Here is a 20,152-nt window from a genome sequence, read left to right as displayed (position 1 = left end):
AGCTGGGACTAAACCGTCATCTGCAGCTGTATGTAAGACCAGTATGACCTCAACACATGTACAGCACTGAGGCATCCTGCCTCTTTACATCACATACCATACAGGCCCATGTGCTGCACAGAGGCATCTTCCATATAAACTGCTAGCTTGAAGAGCTGCAAGGGGAGGTACCCAAAGTTACTGCAGGTAGCCACTCACTCTAATGTAGTTCATCTAAGGGGGAAAGGAAGCTACATGTGGGTAAAAAAGTACGGTGTGGGGGCTAATGTCAATGCCACCCTGCCAGATTAGTTTCTAAACCACAAAAATCTCCCCTCCCCTTCCATTTCCATTGAATGAAACATCACCCAAGTTAGGAACTGAATGTTAGGAATTGCAGTAGGAGCCGAGGGAGCGGGTTAGCCAGGCTCCAGTCTGCATCCCAGGCTGCCTCAGCACGTCTCCAAAGTAAATACAACATGGGAGCTAAAAGAAAGGCCAGGATGGGCCAGACCTAGAGCTGGCAGAAAGCACTTTCCTCAGGCTCCCAGTACTGCCCACTGTTTACTGCAAGAGTCTAATTTTAAACAAGTTTGTTTATGGATGTGGTCAACAGTTTACAAATCTAGATTCCACTTGGAGTGGTTTGCATGTGTGTGGGTTGGTGGGAGAGTGTGCAAGCGTGTGTGTGTGCGCATGGGTGTGCATGTGCAAACAAAAATGGGGTGGTGTGTTTTGGGTGTGTGTATATGGGAGAGGAAATGTGTATGAAATGCATGTGTGAATGAGACCATGGCGGGGGGGGGCAGTGGGGTGACTTCTGAGGCTGTGTTGAGTTTCTGTAGCTCACTGTGGAAATATCTGCTGTATCAAGGAAAGTTTTTCCAACCACATGCCATTTCTCAGACTTTTCCCATCCCTGACTCAGGGCACTCCAAACCTATTTCAGTCCACCCCTCACAAAACTAGTACCCTGAGCTGCTTCACCTTTATGACATGGTCATGGATAAAGCTGGGCTCCACAGAGGGAATTCACAGCAGGACAGACCTCATCAGTTAGTTTGCAGAGAAGTAGTCTTGAGAAAGGCAGATATTTGTACTGTGGACAGGGGCTGAATCTAACTGCACAGCTTGGAATATAGGAATTGCCATACCACATCAGACTAGCAGGCTATCTAGTTCAGTATCCTGTCTCCAGCAGGGGCCAGTACCAGCTACTTCAGAAAAAGAAACCCTGCAGTAGATAGTTATATGAAAATCTGCCCCCTAAGCCTGAATAGTTAGAGGTTGACATATGGCTCAAGGTTTGACAGTTTATATCCCTTATAAGGCTCTTTTAAATATAAATTTATTTACCATTATAACTCTCCATATTAATGTTTAATTTCCTTTTGAATCCTGCCAGGCTCCTGGTTTCAGTAATATTCTGTGTCAGTGAGTTCCCCGGGCTGCATGTGTATTTTGTGTGAAAAGTATTTCCTTTTATTAGACTTGAAAGAGTGCAAGAGACACTTGGGGGCTGAGCAGCTGCAACAGAAAGAGACAAGCTAGGGCAGATGGTGGAGGCACCAGCCTCCCAGGAGCCTGGACTCACCTGAGTAGTAAAATTGTATCTGGAAGGCAAAGAGGAAATCAGAAAAAGACATCAAGCAGTCCATGGCGTCATCCATGAGCACAATCCTGGGAGCAAGAGGAGGAGAGAGAGAACTCAGCAAACACAAGGAGCCAACACTCTGCAACCAGCTCCTTTTCCTCACAGTAGGTCAGAAAGTTCAGACCTTGGAAGAGGGTGGTCACTCAAGGGGAGCTGTGAACCCCCAAACCCAGTGGGAAGAACCCCACCACGGGGAGTTGAGAACTCCCAGATCTGTGTGCATGACCCAGGGGTGTCAGATGAGGAAAGCTTGGTAACGCAGACTCAGGGGAAGGCCCCTGTCTATTACTGCTAGTAGCTCAGCCTCAATGATTGTGAACAGGGACTTTGTCTCACAAAGCAGAACAAATACCAAGCAGCAATTGATTCAAATTGCATAACAGTATGATGAACATGGTGGAATGCACATTGGCAGCCACACAGGTTTATAAAAATTGCAGGCCTGGTTTTGATCTGAAACTAGTGTAAATCAGGAGTAACTGAACTAAGGAAAATGAAGTTACACCGGTGTAAAATTGGTGAAGTGAAAGGAGAATCAGGCCCTATATGTGTAAAGGAGTGCTCCAAATTAGGCCATTTTCCATTTCATGGTGAAGATGACAACGATGAATGACTCCCACTCCCAGGTCAAGCAAATCCCATTTCTATAAAAAGGGAAATAGCATGATGTGCACCTGGCACAAAGAGCCTCCTAACTGCACTGTGTCTGAAAACCTCCTACCCTCCCTCATGCAAGAGGTTATTTCTCCCTGAATGTCGTCATGACAGGTCTCCTGGAGACTGACCACCTCTTTGGGCAGGGACAATGTCTTCTTTCTTTCTGCAAAGCACCAGGCACAGCTATTGAGCTATATACACCACATGTTGCACAATACATCATAAATACAGGTAATATCAACCAAGGCCATGGAGGCTATAAGGATGGGGCTGAAATGGCAGCAAAGTCAACTCCTTTTAGGGATACCACTGTTCTGGGGGAACCTCTGGATTCCAGAGCCATGCAAGAACAAAGGCCAGCAGGGGCTCAGAGGTGAAACCCCAGGAACAATACTCTGACCACTGCTGCTATGGGAGGAGACAGAGGCCAGACTCTCAAGGTAGGAAGGTAGAGGCTGAGGTCTGACAAAGGGAGAGGCACCCAGCAAAGGAAGAGGAGGGAAACCTGAGCTCCGATACCCAGGTAGGCCTGGGAGCTCTCAGAGTGTGCTAAGGGGCTCGGGGGGTTATGCTCTACCTCATGGAAGAGGCTCTAGGAAGCTCTGTGGGAAGCTAAGTTAAAAGAGCTATTGGACCCGTCTGTGTGAGAGGCTTCCCTCCCTGCCACTCGGACCTGCTCAATTCACTGTGGCATAACAAGCACACAGAGCAGCTTGAATTAATTACCTCAAAGAAGAAACACTGGGGCTAAGAGGGTCCCCAGGAGAAAAGTCACTGTTTAAAACAAAACCCTTTGAAGATGTCAAAGTGCTTCTGATTTATTTATTATGTCCCAGAAACCTCCTCCTGTCTAGAGCAGCAGCAGCTTCAGTTCTTAATTCTCACTAATAAGCATGTTCCTGAGATTGTCAGTGGCCACATCAAGGAGATGGCTTTGAAGCTGGCAGGCAGAGCATCTTCATCTCCCAGGCAATGCAGCTCAGCCACTGGCATGTCAAACCACTCTTCAAGCACTGGAAATGCTACAGCCACATCACTTAGAAGTGGGATTCCCTCCCTTCACATCCTGATCTTCTCGCCAGATAACCTTAACATGCCGATCCCATCGCTTTTGCCAATACAATTCTCCTTCCTGCACACGGTGGGCAATGGTAGGAGTACGCTATGCACCTTTTCTCTGTGTGTGTGTGTGGGGGGGAGAATACCACATCACCTCTGCAACATCCAACTCATTTCTCTTGTGAAATCTAAAGCTGCAGTGTAAGTGCCTGAGCCCGTGCAGCGGCAAGACTCTCTCCCCTACGTACAGAAGAGCAGCAGGGAGTTGGTACTAGTTTGGGTATTTGCTGAGATGTCTGTAGCTGTTCAATAAGGACACAAAGCCAGGATATAAAATTCTACTGCCTGAATCTGAAGAGGGAAGTGTCTGACTGGAAGCAGGTGCACTCTGGTGCTGGGTTACTGACTCCAGTTGTCCATGGTGTCTGCACTTCAGAGAGATTGAGAAATGTGTAAATCCAACACAATCACTTTACTGGCCTGCAGCTCTGCTATATCCCCAAACCACCAGCTGACTGCACAGCTGGGAAGGTAGGAAAGCACCATAAGCAACATGTCTGCGCATCTCTCCTAAAGTGCTTGGTTAGAGGAGAATCCCAGCCACAAAGGGTCTGCAACCCAGGCAGCATGCCAAGTCTGACAGTCTGAAAAAGGGACTCCCAGGAGCTCTGTTGGGGGTTATTTTGTGGGGGATTCTTCATTCTCTCTTTCCTGTTGTCTGAACTGGACTGTAAGCTCCTCAGGGCTTTTTACATGTGTGGGTGGTACTTTGCACACTTTATAGCACTCAGGTCCAGATCCTCAGATTTTAGGTTCCTAATTCCCATTGATTTCCATGGACATTAGGAGCCTAAATACCTTTGTGGATCTGGCCCTCAGTGAATAATAATAACCACAATAATGAAGATCAAGGGAACAAACTCTTTGGAAAGGGATGAAGAAAAGTGCTTCCAACTGAGGGACCTTGTGATGGGTGTACTAGGCTGTCACGGTTCAAGTGGGTTTGTTGAGACTTGTTACTCTGCCAATGAAGAAACTCTCTGACCTGCTGATTGTGGCTAGGATCTCAGAAGCTCAGTCCAGCCAGTGAGGCCCCGGGAAGGGTTCTAGCCCAGACTAGGGGGAAGGAGGATTCCTCTCAGTTTTGACTGTGCACTTATCTTTGCTGCTATAAAGACTAACAGACACAGTGGGTTGGTTCACATTTAGGCTCAAGCCTAACACCCTCCTTCCATCTACACAAAACTGTGTTAACTCAGGGCTTGGACCCAGCATTCCAGGACCCTCGGGGGGCAGAGGGTCCAAGCCTGAGTCAAGCTGGGATCCAGGGTTCAAGCCCTGTTGCTCTGCAGTGTAAATGTATTTCCACTGGACTCGTTCCCTGGGAGTCCACCTAAAGTATATCACAATCAACTTTCTTTGTCCTCTGGACAGTCAAGTTTGGTGGACAGTCAAGTTTTCCCATACTGCACCACAAAAAAAAGGGCTAGAGCAGCTGCATTTTGGAAGGGCTCTAAGAAGTCTAAGGTATGGGTGGTTGGACTCAGGCCCGCATAATGCAGTGTAGATGCTGGAGCCCCAGGTTGGGACCCAGGGTTCAACAATTCCTAATCTGGGGTTCAAATGAATGTAGATCCTCAAGTCCTAGGTTAACAAACCCCAGGGTCTGCTAACTTGAGTTCTGATAACCCTGGGCTTAAATTGCAGGGTAGACAAACCAAGTTTCCCTAAGGCAGAGAGGGCTTGGGTCTCATGAGGTTAGGTTTGCTTTCTGCTGTTAAGACCTTAAAATAAACAGAGCATCCTTAAAATATAAAAAAACAAAATGGAGAGACTTTTTTTTTTTTTTAATTAAGCATAGGATCTGGTGTCTCTCTTTTGAGAGTGGAAGTGTGGGCTCAGATACTGTCCCTGGCTCATGATCTCAAACAAGAAAATCCCTCTTCTTCACACCTTTCTCCAAGTCAAAGACTCTGCAAACTAGACAACTCCTCTGAAGACAAAATCCTTTAACTTGCCAGTGGCTAATGCCCTGCTGAGCGCCAGTGCATCCAAGGTATCTGATGAAGGTATATAGCCACTAGTCTGGTTCTTTTGCACTGCACCTTGAACAGAGGAACTGTGTTCCTTGTGCTTTGATGCCAATAAACCCTGTATTGTTGTTGCCTCTGTTCTTCTGCCCTGACCTCTTTCCTTTCCAATGTTTGTTATCAGTGCATAGCAACAGCTCCTGGAAGAGCAGAGCGTGCAGTGTCATGAGATCATCTCAGCCATGCAGCTATGAGGTTACCACAAGGATGTTCTCTGACTAACAGTGCCTATGATTTCACAGTCCCCAGCTTTAACAATGAATGCTGTTACTGCCACCACCACTGCTTTATTCACTCCTCTTCTCAAAGCAAAGCAATCACAGAGCTGTCGGGGTGCGCAGACTGAATGGGGGCAATCTCATAGGTCTGTCTGTGACACCCGCACCCTGCATGGAATCAATCAAATGGGATAGGAGAAATAACTCCCTGAAATTTGTATGCAGTGTAGTTGTAGATGTGTTGGTCCCAGGATATTAGAGAGAAGATAGGTGAGGTAATATCTTTTATTAGACCAACTTCTGTTGGTGAGAGAGACAAGCTTATTTAGCTGTGACACTCTGAATTAGTTTCCCAGACCTGAAGAAGAGACCCATGTAAGCTCAAAAGCTTGTCTCTCACCAGGAGAAGTTGGTCCAATAAAAGGTATTGCCTCACCCACCTTGTCCCACTGAAATTTATCTTTTTAAACCGTAGACGCTAAAGGGGAGAGTGGGTAGAGCGACATAACTAGAGGGGAATTCAGACAGAGACCAAAAAAAGGGATGCAGATGTGGAGGAAAGAGGAAGTTTTAAGTTTTAGACTTAAAACAAGGTTTATTACCCTCACTTAACTAGATTAGCGTGTAACAACAAAATAATATTAATGTGAGTGTGTAGTTCTCTAGCCAGGCAGGCAGTGAGGTCATCCCCACCTGAGCCTGGGTGCCTCAGACAGAGATCTCATTTCTCTTGCACACCTGTTCCCAAACCCCAGTCTGTCTGTCTCTAAGACATACACGCAACAGTGCAGTTGTGGGAAGCCTGCCCCTGAATGGGGCCTCTAGTTTACAACAGCCTTGCGGATTAAATTTCTTTTAGCAAACATCATAACGTGTGTAGACACACTGAAATCTCACTTTTATGCCCTGTCCCAAATCCCTGCTCAGCTCAGCTGGAATCTGTGGAATACAGGCCCATGCACAGGGCAGTGCTTTTACACCTCCATAAAAGGCAGCAGCAGCAATGTCCTTGCTCTATGGTTAGTCCTCCATCATGGTCTAATGCTGAAGGCCAGGGACTTACATTCAGGGGAGCCAGAAAACCCAGGATTCCTCACCAATGAGCTAGAGGGAGCAGTGCTGCTCTACTTCTAGTTTTAACTAGACCTAACACAGCATTAACTGCACTTCAATTGCGACAGCCAGGGAGCCAGGGAGGCACTCAAAAGAGCCCAGCGGTGTGGAAATATTGGCAGATGGGAATACACATCTCTTGGTTGCTCGCTCTCGCTCTCTCTCTCTCTCTCTCTTTTTTTTTGATATATATATTTTTCATGGGAATATGATGCTGGTAAAAGGCACTAGATGACTCGTAGAGATTGAACCCCTCTTCATCCACAGACCAGAAACAAAACAGGCAGCAGCCAATGTCCTGCCAGTATGCCTATGCTCTGACCTGGAAGGGCTGGGAAGAGAGTTCAGTCTCCCTGACCTCTCTCTGTTACAACCAGCAAAGAGACCATTTATTCTTTGACCTTACTGTTGACATGTAGATATGCTCACTGGGATCTGGACTGACACCCCCACCCCATTTCACTTAGAAAGGCCATCTTTGCCATCAGATGGTTAATAAACCAACAATTTGGGCTGGATTGGAACCAGTGACTGAGAGGTGGAGGGCTCCATATCATGTTACCAATGTCCTGAGCAATCTCCCCTCTTTAAATCTTGTGTAGGATATGAAAATAAATTGTTTTAAAACAGATTGGCTAACTAACATGTTTCTAACTAACATGATTTTAAACACTGTTGCAGAAAGGGTTTAGTATAATGTGTAGCTGGCTGTGATCAACCTTAGAAGGGATAGAAACACATTTTAAAAGATGTTAAATGCCATCTACAATAATGTTTAAAATTGTGTTAGTTAAAATGTGTTAGCTACCACTGCTTTATACACAACTTGTTTTCTGAGTGTAGACAAAGCCAGAGACAGCGATGTTGATATATTAGCATCACGCTGGTATTTCATTCCCAGCATATCATAACAACAGACCACTTCTTATTTGCTAAGGAAAGCCCCCCTTCTCAATCGCAAATCTTGGTGCCTCTCTGCCCTAAAAGCATTTCGGCCTTATCTCTAAGGGTGAGTCTACACTGTAGCTGAAGGTGTAATTTCCATCTTGGGCAGACGTACACGCGCTAGCTTAGATGCAGCAAGTGTGCTAAAAATAGCCGTGTAGCTGTGGTGGCACGGGCTGTCACGTGTACTTCTAGTTGAGCTGGAAATTATACCTCCAGCTGCAGTGTAGACATACTCTAAATGTCCTTTCTCACATTTTAACCCTTTCAGCGCCAGGGACTAAAGCCATTGTAGGGCTGATCTACCTAACGAGAAAGAAATGGATGAAGACCCACCTTGCTGCCTTCTGAGTAAGTTCCACTGGGAAGTCAGGGCAGAGCAGCTGCAAAAGACAGTGGTACTCCTTCGCTGTAAGCAAATCTGCAGCAGAAACAGACAGGAGAGCATCAGAATCTTTTCTGAGGTTGTTCCTTCCCCTCCCTCCCTGCCCAGGCAATATGTCTGCTCTTACTCTCTTCAGAAATCAAGATTGGTAAGAGTAGCAGCCGTGTTAGTCTGTATCCGCAAAAAGAAAAGGAGTACTTGTGGCACCTTAGAGACTAACCAATTTATTTGAGCATAAGCTTTCGTGAGCTACAGCTCACTTCATCGGATGCATGACGTGGTAAGATTGGTAAGGCTGGTATTAAGGACAAAAGAACTGCCATTATTTTTGTAGAGATGCCTTTTAGATGGAGATTCCAGCAAAGCAGGCAGTCAGGAAGAGGCATGGCAAAAGGAGAGAGCTACGGAAGTGAATCCAGCAGACAGAACTGGTAATTCAGGGTGAAAAGGGGTAATAAAGCAGGGGAAGCTCAAGTGTCAATTCAAGTTCATTTAACTTGTGTATAACTAGCTGGAAAAGAGAACCATTTCAAAGCTGCTTAAATTTGCTGAAATTCACTGGCATGGCAACATTTACCACAACATGCCTGAAAACCATCCACAGAACATCTGGCAGCAGTAGGGAGGGCTATGGAGTATAAACCCACAGACATTATTATTTTGGCATCCAATAATGCAGCTGGATAGCTTCTTTTGGAATAGCATGTACAAATCTGGTCACTGTATTATAGGACGCACAGAGCAAAGATCCAAAATATACAAGAAGGGCAACCAAATGATTCATGTTTTAGGGAGCTGCTTTGAGACACACTGGTCAAAAATGGCCTTTGTGGTTCAGCAGAAGGAGATTGAGAGAGGTGAATCTCAAGGAGGTTTATAGGATCCCAAGGGAATGGAAACACAGTGATGTCAAAAAGCTCTACATGATTGTATGTTCACAGTCCAAAAGGCTGTGGACTAAAGTTAAGGAGAGGACTAGCTGAACAACAGCAATTTTACAGTATTTCTACTTACAGAAGTATGCAAAGCATGGAAGAAAGAGCCAGTAGTAGAATTAGAGCCAAGCTAGCAGTCAGGAAGGGAATCCAAAGGGCAAAGGCATGAGCACTGTAGTACAGGGCTTGGGCTCTTTTACCACAGTTAGCTGTTAGCCCTCTGTAGCCCACAAAACTTTTGATCCAAATATTCAGCCGATGCATTTTCTAATAAATGGCCTCTCCCTTATCCCTTATGATGGCTCCAAGCTCCCTCATCAAAGGCTCCGGAAAGCCTGACAGCCTCACAAGAGCAAGAGAGACAAAGGAGAAATTCTACCGATTCACTGGACATCAAAGAGGAAGATGTGGTTTCACTGCAGGGCCTCAGGCAGCTAAATGGGTGTTTTCGTATATTCAAGAATAACTAAAGACACATTGCTGGGGGACTCTCAACAAAATCAGATTCCAACCTTTTCCCTTAGCTCCCCCTTACTGGGGGTGGGGGTTTGTCCTAACAGGTCTCCCATTTTTCTTCTCAATTTAAGAATCTCTTTCTTGCTGAGAAAGGCTGGCTGATAACCTGGGTCTTGGATATGTGAGTAAAGGCGCTCCAGCCTTTTCAGGAATGGCACCATCATGGGATGGGTGAAGACTAACCTGCCTTGAAATGGAGGTTGGAACGCCGAAATGACCACAAGATGCACCTTGACTGAAGACAGCAACAGGCCCTGGAGCTTAAGGTGCAGCAAATAGTCCAGGATTGTCTTGCAGCGGGGCCTCTTCCGCACAGATGTGACGATCCGAGGCCCAACACATGAACCACTTCGACTTTGCCACATAGGTAGCTCTGGTGGAGCGTTTCCTGCTGCCCAGCAGGACCTGCTGGACATCAGCAGAACACCATCATTCATCCCCACTTAGCCACGCAGCAGCCAGGCTGTCAACTGCAGCACCGCCAGGTTCGGGTGCAGCAGATTGCCATGGTTCTGGGAGAGCAGATCCGGCCGAAGAGGCAGCTGCAGGGGGGTGGCTGCTGACAGACTCAGCAGCGTACCGAACCAGTGTTCATGAGGCCATGCTGGGGCTACAAGGATGACAGTTGCTTTGTCTTGCTTCACCTTTAGCAGGACCTTGTAGATCGACGGCACCGTTGGGAAGGTGTACATCTGCGCTCCCGACCATGGAATCAGGAGGGCATCTGACAGGGAGCCCTTGTCCCTGCCCTGCAGAGAGCAGAACCTATGGCACTCCTGTTCTGCCTGCACGCAAACAGGTCCACCTGGGGAGTCCCCCACCTGTGGAAGATTAGGCTGACCGTTTCCAGATGGAGCGACCATTTGTGGCGAGACGAGAAGGTCCTGCTGAGCAATCCACAAGGACGTTCTTGGTTCAGGGCAGGTGGGCAGCCACCAAATGGAGGGCATGCCACACACAAAAGTCCCAGAGGCTGAGCGCTTCCTGACAAAGGGCCGAAGACCTGGTGCCGCCCTGCCTGTTGATGTAATACATTGTGGCGGTATTGTCTGTCAGGACCTGCACCACCTTGCCTTTCAGGTGGAGCAAGAAAGCCTGGCAGGCCAGGCGAACCGGTTTGAGCTCCCTGACATTGATATGAAGGGCTAGGTCATGTTGTAGCCAGCGGCCCTGGGTGTTGAGCTCACCCAAGTGGGCTCCCCAGCCCTGATCTGATACATCTGTTGCTTGTCTTTGTCGATAGCTGCAGAGATGACCAACGAGCCCGGGGGAGGGTGGATATAGAGATACTCAAACCCTTTGGCCGGGACATAGTATTTTTTCTCTGCTTTCTTGGAAGTGGGAGGGATGGACGAGGGGTTTTACCATAGAGCCTTGGCGATCTTTAAGACCCCTTCATGGACTGGCAGAGCAATGCAGGCAGGGGTGGAAGCTGAAAGGACATTAAACAACAAGTCCGTCTGCTCGGCCATTTCCTTCACTTCCAAGCCCAGATTTTCTGTCACTCTTCGGAGCAGAGCCTGATTCTCCTTCAAGTCATCTCCTTCAAGTCAAGCTGGGCTAGGTCTTGAAGGACCTGCGACCGCCTCGTCCGGGGACAACGAGGATGACTGAGTTACCGGAGGGGGTTCCGGGCCTTTGTCCACCACTGGGGAGGGAGGTTTAGGGGTAAGAACCGCTTCCTCTACCCCAGCCTCTGAGCGATCTGCACGCACCGAGCCCAGTGCCGTTGATGCCACCAGCACTGCCAGTGCTGCTGGTGCCTCCTGCTGTTGCTCTGAGGCAGCGGCCAATGATCGCTGGGAAGGGAGCATTCCCCATGAACCCCAATAAGGCCACTGGGTTAGCCACTGGGTTTGATGCCTCAGCTGCGCCGTCGCAGTTGACGTGGTGTTGGGCCCTAATCATGCCAGTGGGACCTGGGCAAGGAGCTAAACCGTCCCTCCATGCTGGAGGAGTCCCCTTCCAGTGACCACAGAAGAGCCGTCGATGCCTGGGTGTGCCTGCTAATGGTTGCTGTTGGAGACCGGTGACTGGAGCAGGATGAGTGGTGTCAGTACCGAGGCAAATGGTAGCAGCACCTGGGAGACCAGAGCCTGGATGGGGATCGTTCCCATGTGGCAGGCGATGGGGATCTTCGATAGGAAGCCAGTTGGTAATATGGAGACCGATGTCGATCTTTAGGTGAACCACCCCTGGGTGGCAGTGACCGAGATCGCGGTGCTGGTGACTGGGGGTGAGCTCCAGAGGGTCTGGGCTGTAGCTCCAGGGTTTTGGGTACCTGGGGTGGGGAGCGCTGTCTCATCTCAGAGGATCGTCGGCGATCCACTATCTCCCCAGGTGTCACGGCGGCTGGCTTGCCCTCTGGGGGAGCCTTTGCCGCATCCTGCTGCTCCTGCTGCGTCGACGGTGCCAGTGGAGGCCTCTGCTCTCTCTGCACCGGGGAGGCCTGGGCAGGTGCCGGTGCCGGCAGGAGCTTGTGTCCCTTACTAATCCCTTGAGTCAGTGATGGACCTTTCAAGGGGCTCAGAGCCCCAACAGGAGAGGCATGCACTCATGGCTCCGGAGTGGCCGGGCGGCCCGAACTAGCTTGCTGACCCGAAGACCTAGAGCCTTTTTGCCTGGTGCCAAAGAGCTGTGCTTCCACGCCTTCTTCTTAGGCACCAGAGCTGTTGATTGGTGCCGGGCAGATTCTGGTGCCAGGGGTGTGCTACACACCAATGCCGAGGTGCTCGCTGATTCTTGGCAGGAGAGCTCGGACGCCGGGTGAAGGGCCGACTCCATTAGAAGGGCTCGGAGTCGGATATCCCGCTCCTTCTGAGTTCGTGGCCGAAAGTTTTTACAAATATGGCACTTGTCTCAAGTGCTTGGGAGAATCGCATGTCAAAGAGAGCTGCGATGGGAATCGCTAACAGGCATAGGCCTATTACAGCCTGTTCAGGGCTTGAACCCAGGGGACTGGGGCATGCCCCGCCTGGGGCAAAGTCCCACTGGGGTCTCTAACTACCAACTACAACTATAAGTAACTATCAAGAACAATTAAAACTATGTACAAAGCCCTAAGGCTGAATGGCTCTTAATGAGGAGAGAAAATTGCTAACCACTTGCAAGGCAAGGGAGAGAGGTGCTCAGACTAACCACCACGGGTGGTAAGAAGGAACTGAGAGGGCATAGGCTGGCAGCGCCTGATATACCGCGGCATGAACACGGCATTCCACTGCCAACCCCAGAGATACTGCTAAGGCAAAAGTCTCCGATGACCACGCATGTGGGCGCATGCACACCTAGAATGGAATCAACATGAGCAAACACGGGAAGAAGAAGATCTAGTTTATTCTCCTTCCTCAGTGACCAGGCCAGGAATGGTTTCTAGAGACTATTCTTCTGGGCTGGTCCAGTCTAGTTTTAAATGACTCTAGCAAAGGAGTTCCCACCACATCTCTGGAAAGACCATTTCACAATCTAAACAGATTGCACTATCTGGAAGCTTTACCTAATATTCAACCTGAATTTCTTTTGCTTAGTTTCAAATTCCTCTCATTTACACCGTCTTATACCACTCTACATATTTTCTTTTGCCCTCTGGTGTTCCTCCCTTTCACATATTATTATAACTCCATCCTCTATCTATACACAACTTAGGTTAGCCAAGCTATTAGCTCTTTTAAGCTCTCGTCCTAAATCTCTCTTTCTGGCCCCCCAATCATTTCTGTTGCCTTTTTCTGAATTCTGTTCAGTTTTTGGTACTCAGGTGCCAGAAGAGGAACACAGTATTTAAGATCTGTTCACAGCAGACATGAACATAGACATAGAGAGGATCGCCTGCCAACCTTGGATAGGATACTTATCCCCAGGCAGGCCAAAAATCTCCACTGGGGTATCAGAGCAAAGTATCCCCATTCTGTAAATTCTATATTTTTTTACCAATTTTTTCTCAACAGTTCAAGGAATGATGGCAGCAGCAGGTTTCCTGCACAGCAGAGGAAGCTGAAATTGTCTACAGCATCAATGATCCCCAGCTGAGGCGGCCTGAGGCACTGACTGAGCATTACTTACGCCTCAAGTGAACCCTCTAACTTGCAGGAGTGAATCTTCTCCTGATTTTTAATAAACTCATAATTTCTGCCCCTTTTTCTCCCTAAAGCCTGATGCTGAGTGACAGCAGTTTCATCATTTCTGCATCAGGAAACCATCAAGAACAAAGCATAGCAATTGTGAATCTTTGCTCAGAAGAACTCTGGAAACATGCTGGCAAAGAAACTGAACTAGAAGAGATCAGGGCCGTTCTTAGAGACACCTATTCCCAATGCGAAGAAATTATATTGTTTCAGTCTAGAAGCAAGTGGCCCATCTAGGTCAGGGCTGCATGCAATGAAGAGTGCAGAGAAGCTCAGGTGCCTGAGAAGCCAAAAGACTGAATTCCCTCTGTTGCCAGGAGAGGGAGCACTGCAAACCCAGTGATCAAAATGGGGACCAGTCTGAGCAGCCCCTTTTGGAATGCAATGCCGCTCAGCATTGGTACATCTCAGGGGACTGACTAACATAGCATATCCGTTTCACTGACTTAGATGGATATCCACTACACAGGAAAGGAATCACCACAGGCCTTAAGAGGTGTCTCCAGTTTGCTGTGATGACTGTTTTCCTAGTCATTGTAATGGGGCCACTGAGTACCATGCAGAAAAATGACACTTGCCCATGCACCCATCCTGTCTGCCAAGAGCCATTCAGAATAAACAAGGGCAGTTTTGGTCCATGACCACATTGCTCCTTCCTGTCTCCAGGGCACAAAGGCTCAAATCCAGGCCACAGCTGAGTAAATAGTCTTCATTGCTGTGCTATGAGGAAAGAGAGAGAAGATGGAAGGAAGGTACCAGTCAGAATGAATAAAAACTGGAATCCCCAAGGGCCACTTTTGGTTGGTACCACAAATTACTGTATCTAAAATTCCAGTAACAAACAAACTACATCATGGTCTTCATGACCCCATAAACCAGGGGAGTCAGACATATGCAGTCTACCATATCCCCCAAACTGATATGGCCTCTGAAATCCCAGATACCCAGGGAGAGAACAAGAGATACTGAACTTTGTATACTAATCATATTTAGTTACAATGGAACACAATAACATTCCAGGGCTGCAGAACCAGGGGGAGCAAAGGGGGGGGCCAGTGATCCCACAATGGAAATACTGTGGGGCTCTGGCCTCGTGTAAACCTGCGCATACCCAAGGCGGTGGGGGAGGAGATGAAAGCATGGATTGAGAAGCATTGCATGCTGGGAGAGTTTCTGCAGGCCAACTTTCTGTAGGAAATCAGTGTTGTTAACCCCAGACACTCAAAAGTCCATGTATCAAGCTCCAAAAAATCATGAGATTGGCTTAAAGATAATGAGATATTAAAATAATAATTTTGGGTTTTTTCTTTGCCTTCTGAAACTTTAGGGTGCACTTAAGTCATGTTTTCAGCTTTTTTCACAACCATGAATGCTAGAAACTTTGCTTTTTAAATGAAAGTTGAGATATTCTTGTAATCAGCTGCCTCCAGAACCTAGGGCTTCAAGAAAAGCATCAATATAATGATGCATTAATGAGAGATGGTAACACTGGCAACTCCACGTGACACATTTGGCCTGTGGGCTACTCTTTGGACACATCTGGTTCACAGGAAGGCTGTAGCATGGCCTCCCCAGCCCTCTGTAACTTTACAAATAAACAACAATGTGAAAACCAAAAATTCTATGAGATTCCATGCCTTAAACTTAAAAAGCAAAACATATTTGTGTTTTTAAAAAAAAGCTGTAATTTGAAAAAAGGTTAATATTAATTCCCACCCCCCCAGCGCTTTATTATTTATAAAGCTTTGTGTTGAAACGTTTTATGAGCTATTAGATGATAGAACTGTTTCTGTTAGATGTGGGTTTTTTTCAAATAAGAGTTCTGAAGAAAATAAAATCATACAAGTGTTCCTTTCTTGACTAATCTGCTTTTTCCACTGACAAGAACAGTTATAAAATAAATAGAAACCAGGGCCAGAATGTGCATTTGTCTTATTTTAAAAATTGATCTTCCTCCTTTTCCAAACAAACAAAAACAGTGACAGCAGCTCACACACTTATTCCCACCATTGAGACCGAAACTAAAAAATGAAGAATAAACATCCACAGTTCTGCCTGAAAGTGTGGATGTGTGTGTGTGTCAGCGTATATAAACACATGGGTCCACTCTGAACTTGATGCTCACGCATAACTCCCACAATGACTGGAAAGTAGACCTAAGAATCTAGAGAAATGAGAAGGAAAATTGAAAAAGGGGGAGTCAAAGAGATCCCCAACTCTGGCTACATTGAGTTATGGTTGATGGAAAAACATTAGCAGTCCAACACTCTTCTGCAGTATTTCCAGAGCTGAGAAAGGAGTCTCTGCGCAGAACATTGTGATGTCATGCAAGCAGCCCTGCTGCAAGCCACAGAACAAAACAATTCCAAGTTGCTGCTGGCAGTCACGCAGCAGCTGAACACGGTGGAGCACCATTTTTGGTCCCAGGAAACAAGCACTGACTAGTGGGATCGCACCACTATGCAGCTATGGGATGACAAGCAGTAGCTGCAGAATTTTCGAATGCAGAAGGTCACTTTCCAGAAACTTTATGCAGAGCTTTCCCCGGCCCTGAAGCACAGCAACACTAAAATGAGACCTACTCTGACAGTGGAGAAGTGAGTGGCAATCACTCTGTGGAAGCTTGCAATGCCAGACTGCTACTGGTCAGTGAGGAATCAATTTGGAGTTGGTAAATCCACTGTGGAAGCTGTTGTGATCCAAGTGTTGAGGGCCATTAATTGACTTCTGCTAAGAAGGGCACTGACTCTGGGCAATGTGCAGGATATAGTGGATGGTTTTGCCACAATGGGTTCCCTATCTGTGGGGGGGAGGGGAGGAAATAGATGGCACGTATATCTCTATCTTGGCACCAGACCACCTACCCAAAGACTACATAAACCATCAGGGATAATTTTCAATGGTATTGTAGCTGGTGGATCACAGGGAGTGTTTCACCAACATCAACGTGGGATGGTCAGGAAAGATGCATGATGTGCATGCACGTCTGTAGGAACACAGGTCTGTTCCGAGAACTGCAAGCAGGGACTTTCTTTCCAGATCGCAAAATAACCATTGAAGATGTTGAAATGCCAATAGTGACCCTGGGAGACCCAGCCTACCCCTTGCTCCCATGGCTCATGAAGCTGTACACTGGCCACCCAACAGCAGTAAGGAGTGGTTCAACAATAGGCTGAGCAAGTGCAAAATGGTGGTGGAGTGTGCCTTTGGACATTTAAAGGGTCACTGGCACAGTTTGCTTACTAGGTTAGACCTCAGTGAAAGCAATATCCCCATTGTTATCGCTGGATACTGTGTGCCCCATAATATCTGTAAGGCAAAGGGAGACAAGTTTCCGCGGGGGTGGGGCATGGAGACGGATAGGTTGTCAGCTAATTTTGAGCAGCCAGATACCAGGGCAATAAGAAGAGCCCAGCAAGGAACTCTGCGTCTCTGGGAGGCTTTGAAAACCCATTTCAGTAATGAGCCTCAGCAATGTGTGCTGGTTATCTGCATTGTGCCTTTCTATACCATCCTCTCGGTTGCATTAATTTCCCTGAATAACCGCCCCCCCACAAAGTCCTCATGATTGGATTAAATTCTCGAAACATTGACTTTTATTGAACAAACATAAAGAAACTGAAAGAACAGGAAAATAATTTAACCTTGTGCAAACGGTGTGATAAAATTGGGAGGGGAGAAACCAAGTCAGCTTGTCTGTGAAAGCACAGAAGTCTTACCCATCAAAGGTTTCCAAATGGCCACCTTTTGTTCTTAGTACCCTCTCCCGGTGTTGAGTGGAAGGGATACTGAACTCCCCCACCGCAACCCCCGCCTCCTGGAACATTTGAGGGGAGGGAGATTGGGAACAGGGCGATGCTTGCAGGCAATCCTGCAGGGACTGCAGAGGGAATCTAGCCTCAAGCTGCTTTTCTTGCAGCTCAACCAGATGCCTCAACATGTCTGACTGGTCCTTCATAATCTGCAGCATCTCATCCTGCGTGACACGCTCATGCTCCTGGGATGCTCTCCTGCTCTCCATGTCCATGTCCACTTTTTCAGACAATGAAATCCTCCAGGGTCTTTGCTCCATGTCAGCTGTACCAGAGGTGTTCATTATCTCGCTGAACATGTCGTATCACATTCTTTTTTTCCACCTTCTAATCTGCAAAAGCCTCTCTGCCACTGTGGAGGATGTGCTGAAGGCCAAGCTCTCCACTGTAAGGCATGCAAAGCATGAGGCAACCCTTGTCAGTGAATACCCTGGCTGCTATTTAAAAAACACTCCCCTTATTACACTCAAGTGGAAGACAGAACATATTCAGAATCCCTAGCTATTCAACAAAACGGTTTGCTGTTCCAGCCATGGTGAGTATGATCCAGTGGCATGGGCGACGGGCCTTGTGCTGCAACTTGTGGGAAACCCATGTCGGGCGCACATGTGGGCAGGTAGACAATTCCCCCTCCCCTTGGCAACATGGATGTTGCTTTGAGACCAGGGAGCAGCGTTAAGTCTCCCAAATTGGCTCTGGGGGGAAGGGGAGATGGTATGAGGCCACTAAATAACACAGAAACCCCCCCCTTGATGCTGCTGGTAATAGTTGCCCTGAATCTGAGGTCAATGCCAATCCTTGCCAACCAAACCATAGGCATGTTAGGGACAGCGTGGTTGAGGGACCTGGAAGTCACCATGTATGGTGGATCACATGCTCTATTGTTTGCAGTATGAGCACTTGTAATGAAAACTTCCACCGTCTCCCTAGGTGATCCTATGTGATATCAGTCTCCTGAGGGTAACAGAGGTGGCAAGGGAGCAGATGCTGCAAGTGTCTGGGTACAGACCGGGTCCTTATGTGTACCGCAATGAGGCCAGCAGAGTTAATACTGGAGTGGCATGGGAAAGTGTCCTATTGTGGTGGAATAAATAAGGGAGCCCTCCCCAGACACCTTCTGCAAGAATTGCAGAGTATCTCCATGAAAGTTTCCTAGAGATCGCCATGGAGAATTCCCGGGCCATCCCTGTGCACATAAACAGTCTTTACCATGGGACACCCTCTGCGTAGCTGGAGCTGCCATTAGGAAGCAGATACCCCCTGCACCTCACTTTTCCTTCAAATTAAACATCAAATATAAGAGCACGTAACCCCTACAGTTTGATCGGAATTGCATACTCACCAGAGGTGCCTTCCCAGGCATCACACTCGGCCACCATGCTGTCCTGCAACCGGCTCGGCTCCAGGGTTAAAAATAGTTCCTGGCTCTCAGGGAGAATGAATCCACTGCTCACTTGTCTCCCACTCTCCTCCGCCTCCTCTTTCTCATCCAGAATGTCCTCCTCATCGTTGCTTGAGGTGGCCCAGGACTCAAACTCCTGGGAGGTATCCACGCTGCATTTGGGGGTAATGGTGGGGTAGCCACCGAGAAACGCATACAGCTCATTGTAGAAGCGGAATGTCTGTGGTGCAGAACCAGAACAACTGTTCACCTCCCTTGTCTTCTGTTATGCCTACCGAAGTTCTTTGATTTTCACGCAGCACTACTGCATATACCTGCTGTAGCCCTTCTCCCCCATGCACTGTGCAATCTTTTAATCGATGTCTACGTTTCTTTGGCTGGATCAGAGCTATGCCTGCACAGACTCTTCTCCACACAGACCAATAAGTTCCACCACCCGCTGTGTACTCCAGGCTGGACCACCTTTGGGGCATTGAGTTGCCGTGATCAGCTGGGCTGGCGAGCTCTCCATGCTGATCAAACAGGAAATGGCAATCCAAAAGTTCCCAGGGCTTTAACAGGGGAGAGGCTGTTTCCTGTGTACTTGGCTGCTGTGCAGCGGAGTTGAAAACGATCTCCAGAGTGGTCACAGCAGAGAATTGTGAGACTCCTCCTGGAGGCTAATTCAGTCGATTTACACAACGCTGCATTTACACTGCCTCTCTATCAACCAATCAACATTGAATTAAGTGCTACGCCTTTTGCGGAGGTGGAGTAATTAAGTCGACATTACAGGCGAGTTAGGTTGGCAGAAGGGATCTGGTAGTGTCGACGTAAGGCATACATTATTAGGTCGACGTAAGGCATCTTTCATTGACCTAAGTTTGTAGTATAGACCAGGCCTGAGAAGTAGTTCAAAGATCTCCATAGTAACAAGTGGGCTGGGTGCAAGAGCCTAACAGTCATTATGAGCACCTGTGTGATACAACGCCTTCAGTCCTGAAAACTTAACCCACTAGTCTGGGATATTGCCTTTGACCAGAGAGCAAACACGCACTTCAAGGGTCTTTAAAGGGCACATTAGACAGAACAACATCTTCCTTTCTAACATGAAGGATGAGTGTGAGTTAAAGTTCACAAAAGCCAGGAAACTGCAAGTTAAAGGTAGAGCTGTCACATCATCGTAGCTCACCCTGTTGTGTCTAAGTGTTGCATCACAATCTGCAGCACAAATAATATAAGACTGCTGCCTGACAGTACTAGTCACGGACATGGTGCAGTTTTCTGGCT

The 20,152-nt window shown here is 47.6% G+C and overlaps 1 protein-coding gene across 2 annotated transcripts in view; it reads right to left on the bottom strand.

The window, feature by feature from the left end:
- CSTPP1 (centriolar satellite-associated tubulin polyglutamylase complex regulator 1) overlaps positions 1-20,152 on the bottom strand; it is a 146,913-nt gene that overhangs the window by 11,377 nt on the left and 115,384 nt on the right. For both annotated transcript variants that reach the window (XM_074955390.1, XM_074955389.1), the window contains 2 exons: positions 8,052-8,136; positions 1,574-1,659 (listed from right to left, as the gene is read on the bottom strand). In XM_074955390.1, the coding sequence (XP_074811491.1) occupies positions 1,574-1,659; positions 8,052-8,136 (171 nt within the window). The remainder of the gene's footprint in view (positions 1-1,573; positions 1,660-8,051; positions 8,137-20,152) is intronic.

This window comes from Natator depressus, chromosome 6 (assembly GCF_965152275.1).
Source record: "Natator depressus isolate rNatDep1 chromosome 6, rNatDep2.hap1, whole genome shotgun sequence".
In the NCBI taxonomy this organism is placed as follows: Eukaryota; Metazoa; Chordata; order Testudines; family Cheloniidae; genus Natator; species Natator depressus.
The sequence above is the reverse complement of the archived record's forward strand: the minus strand, read 5'-3'. Positions and strand labels throughout refer to the sequence as shown.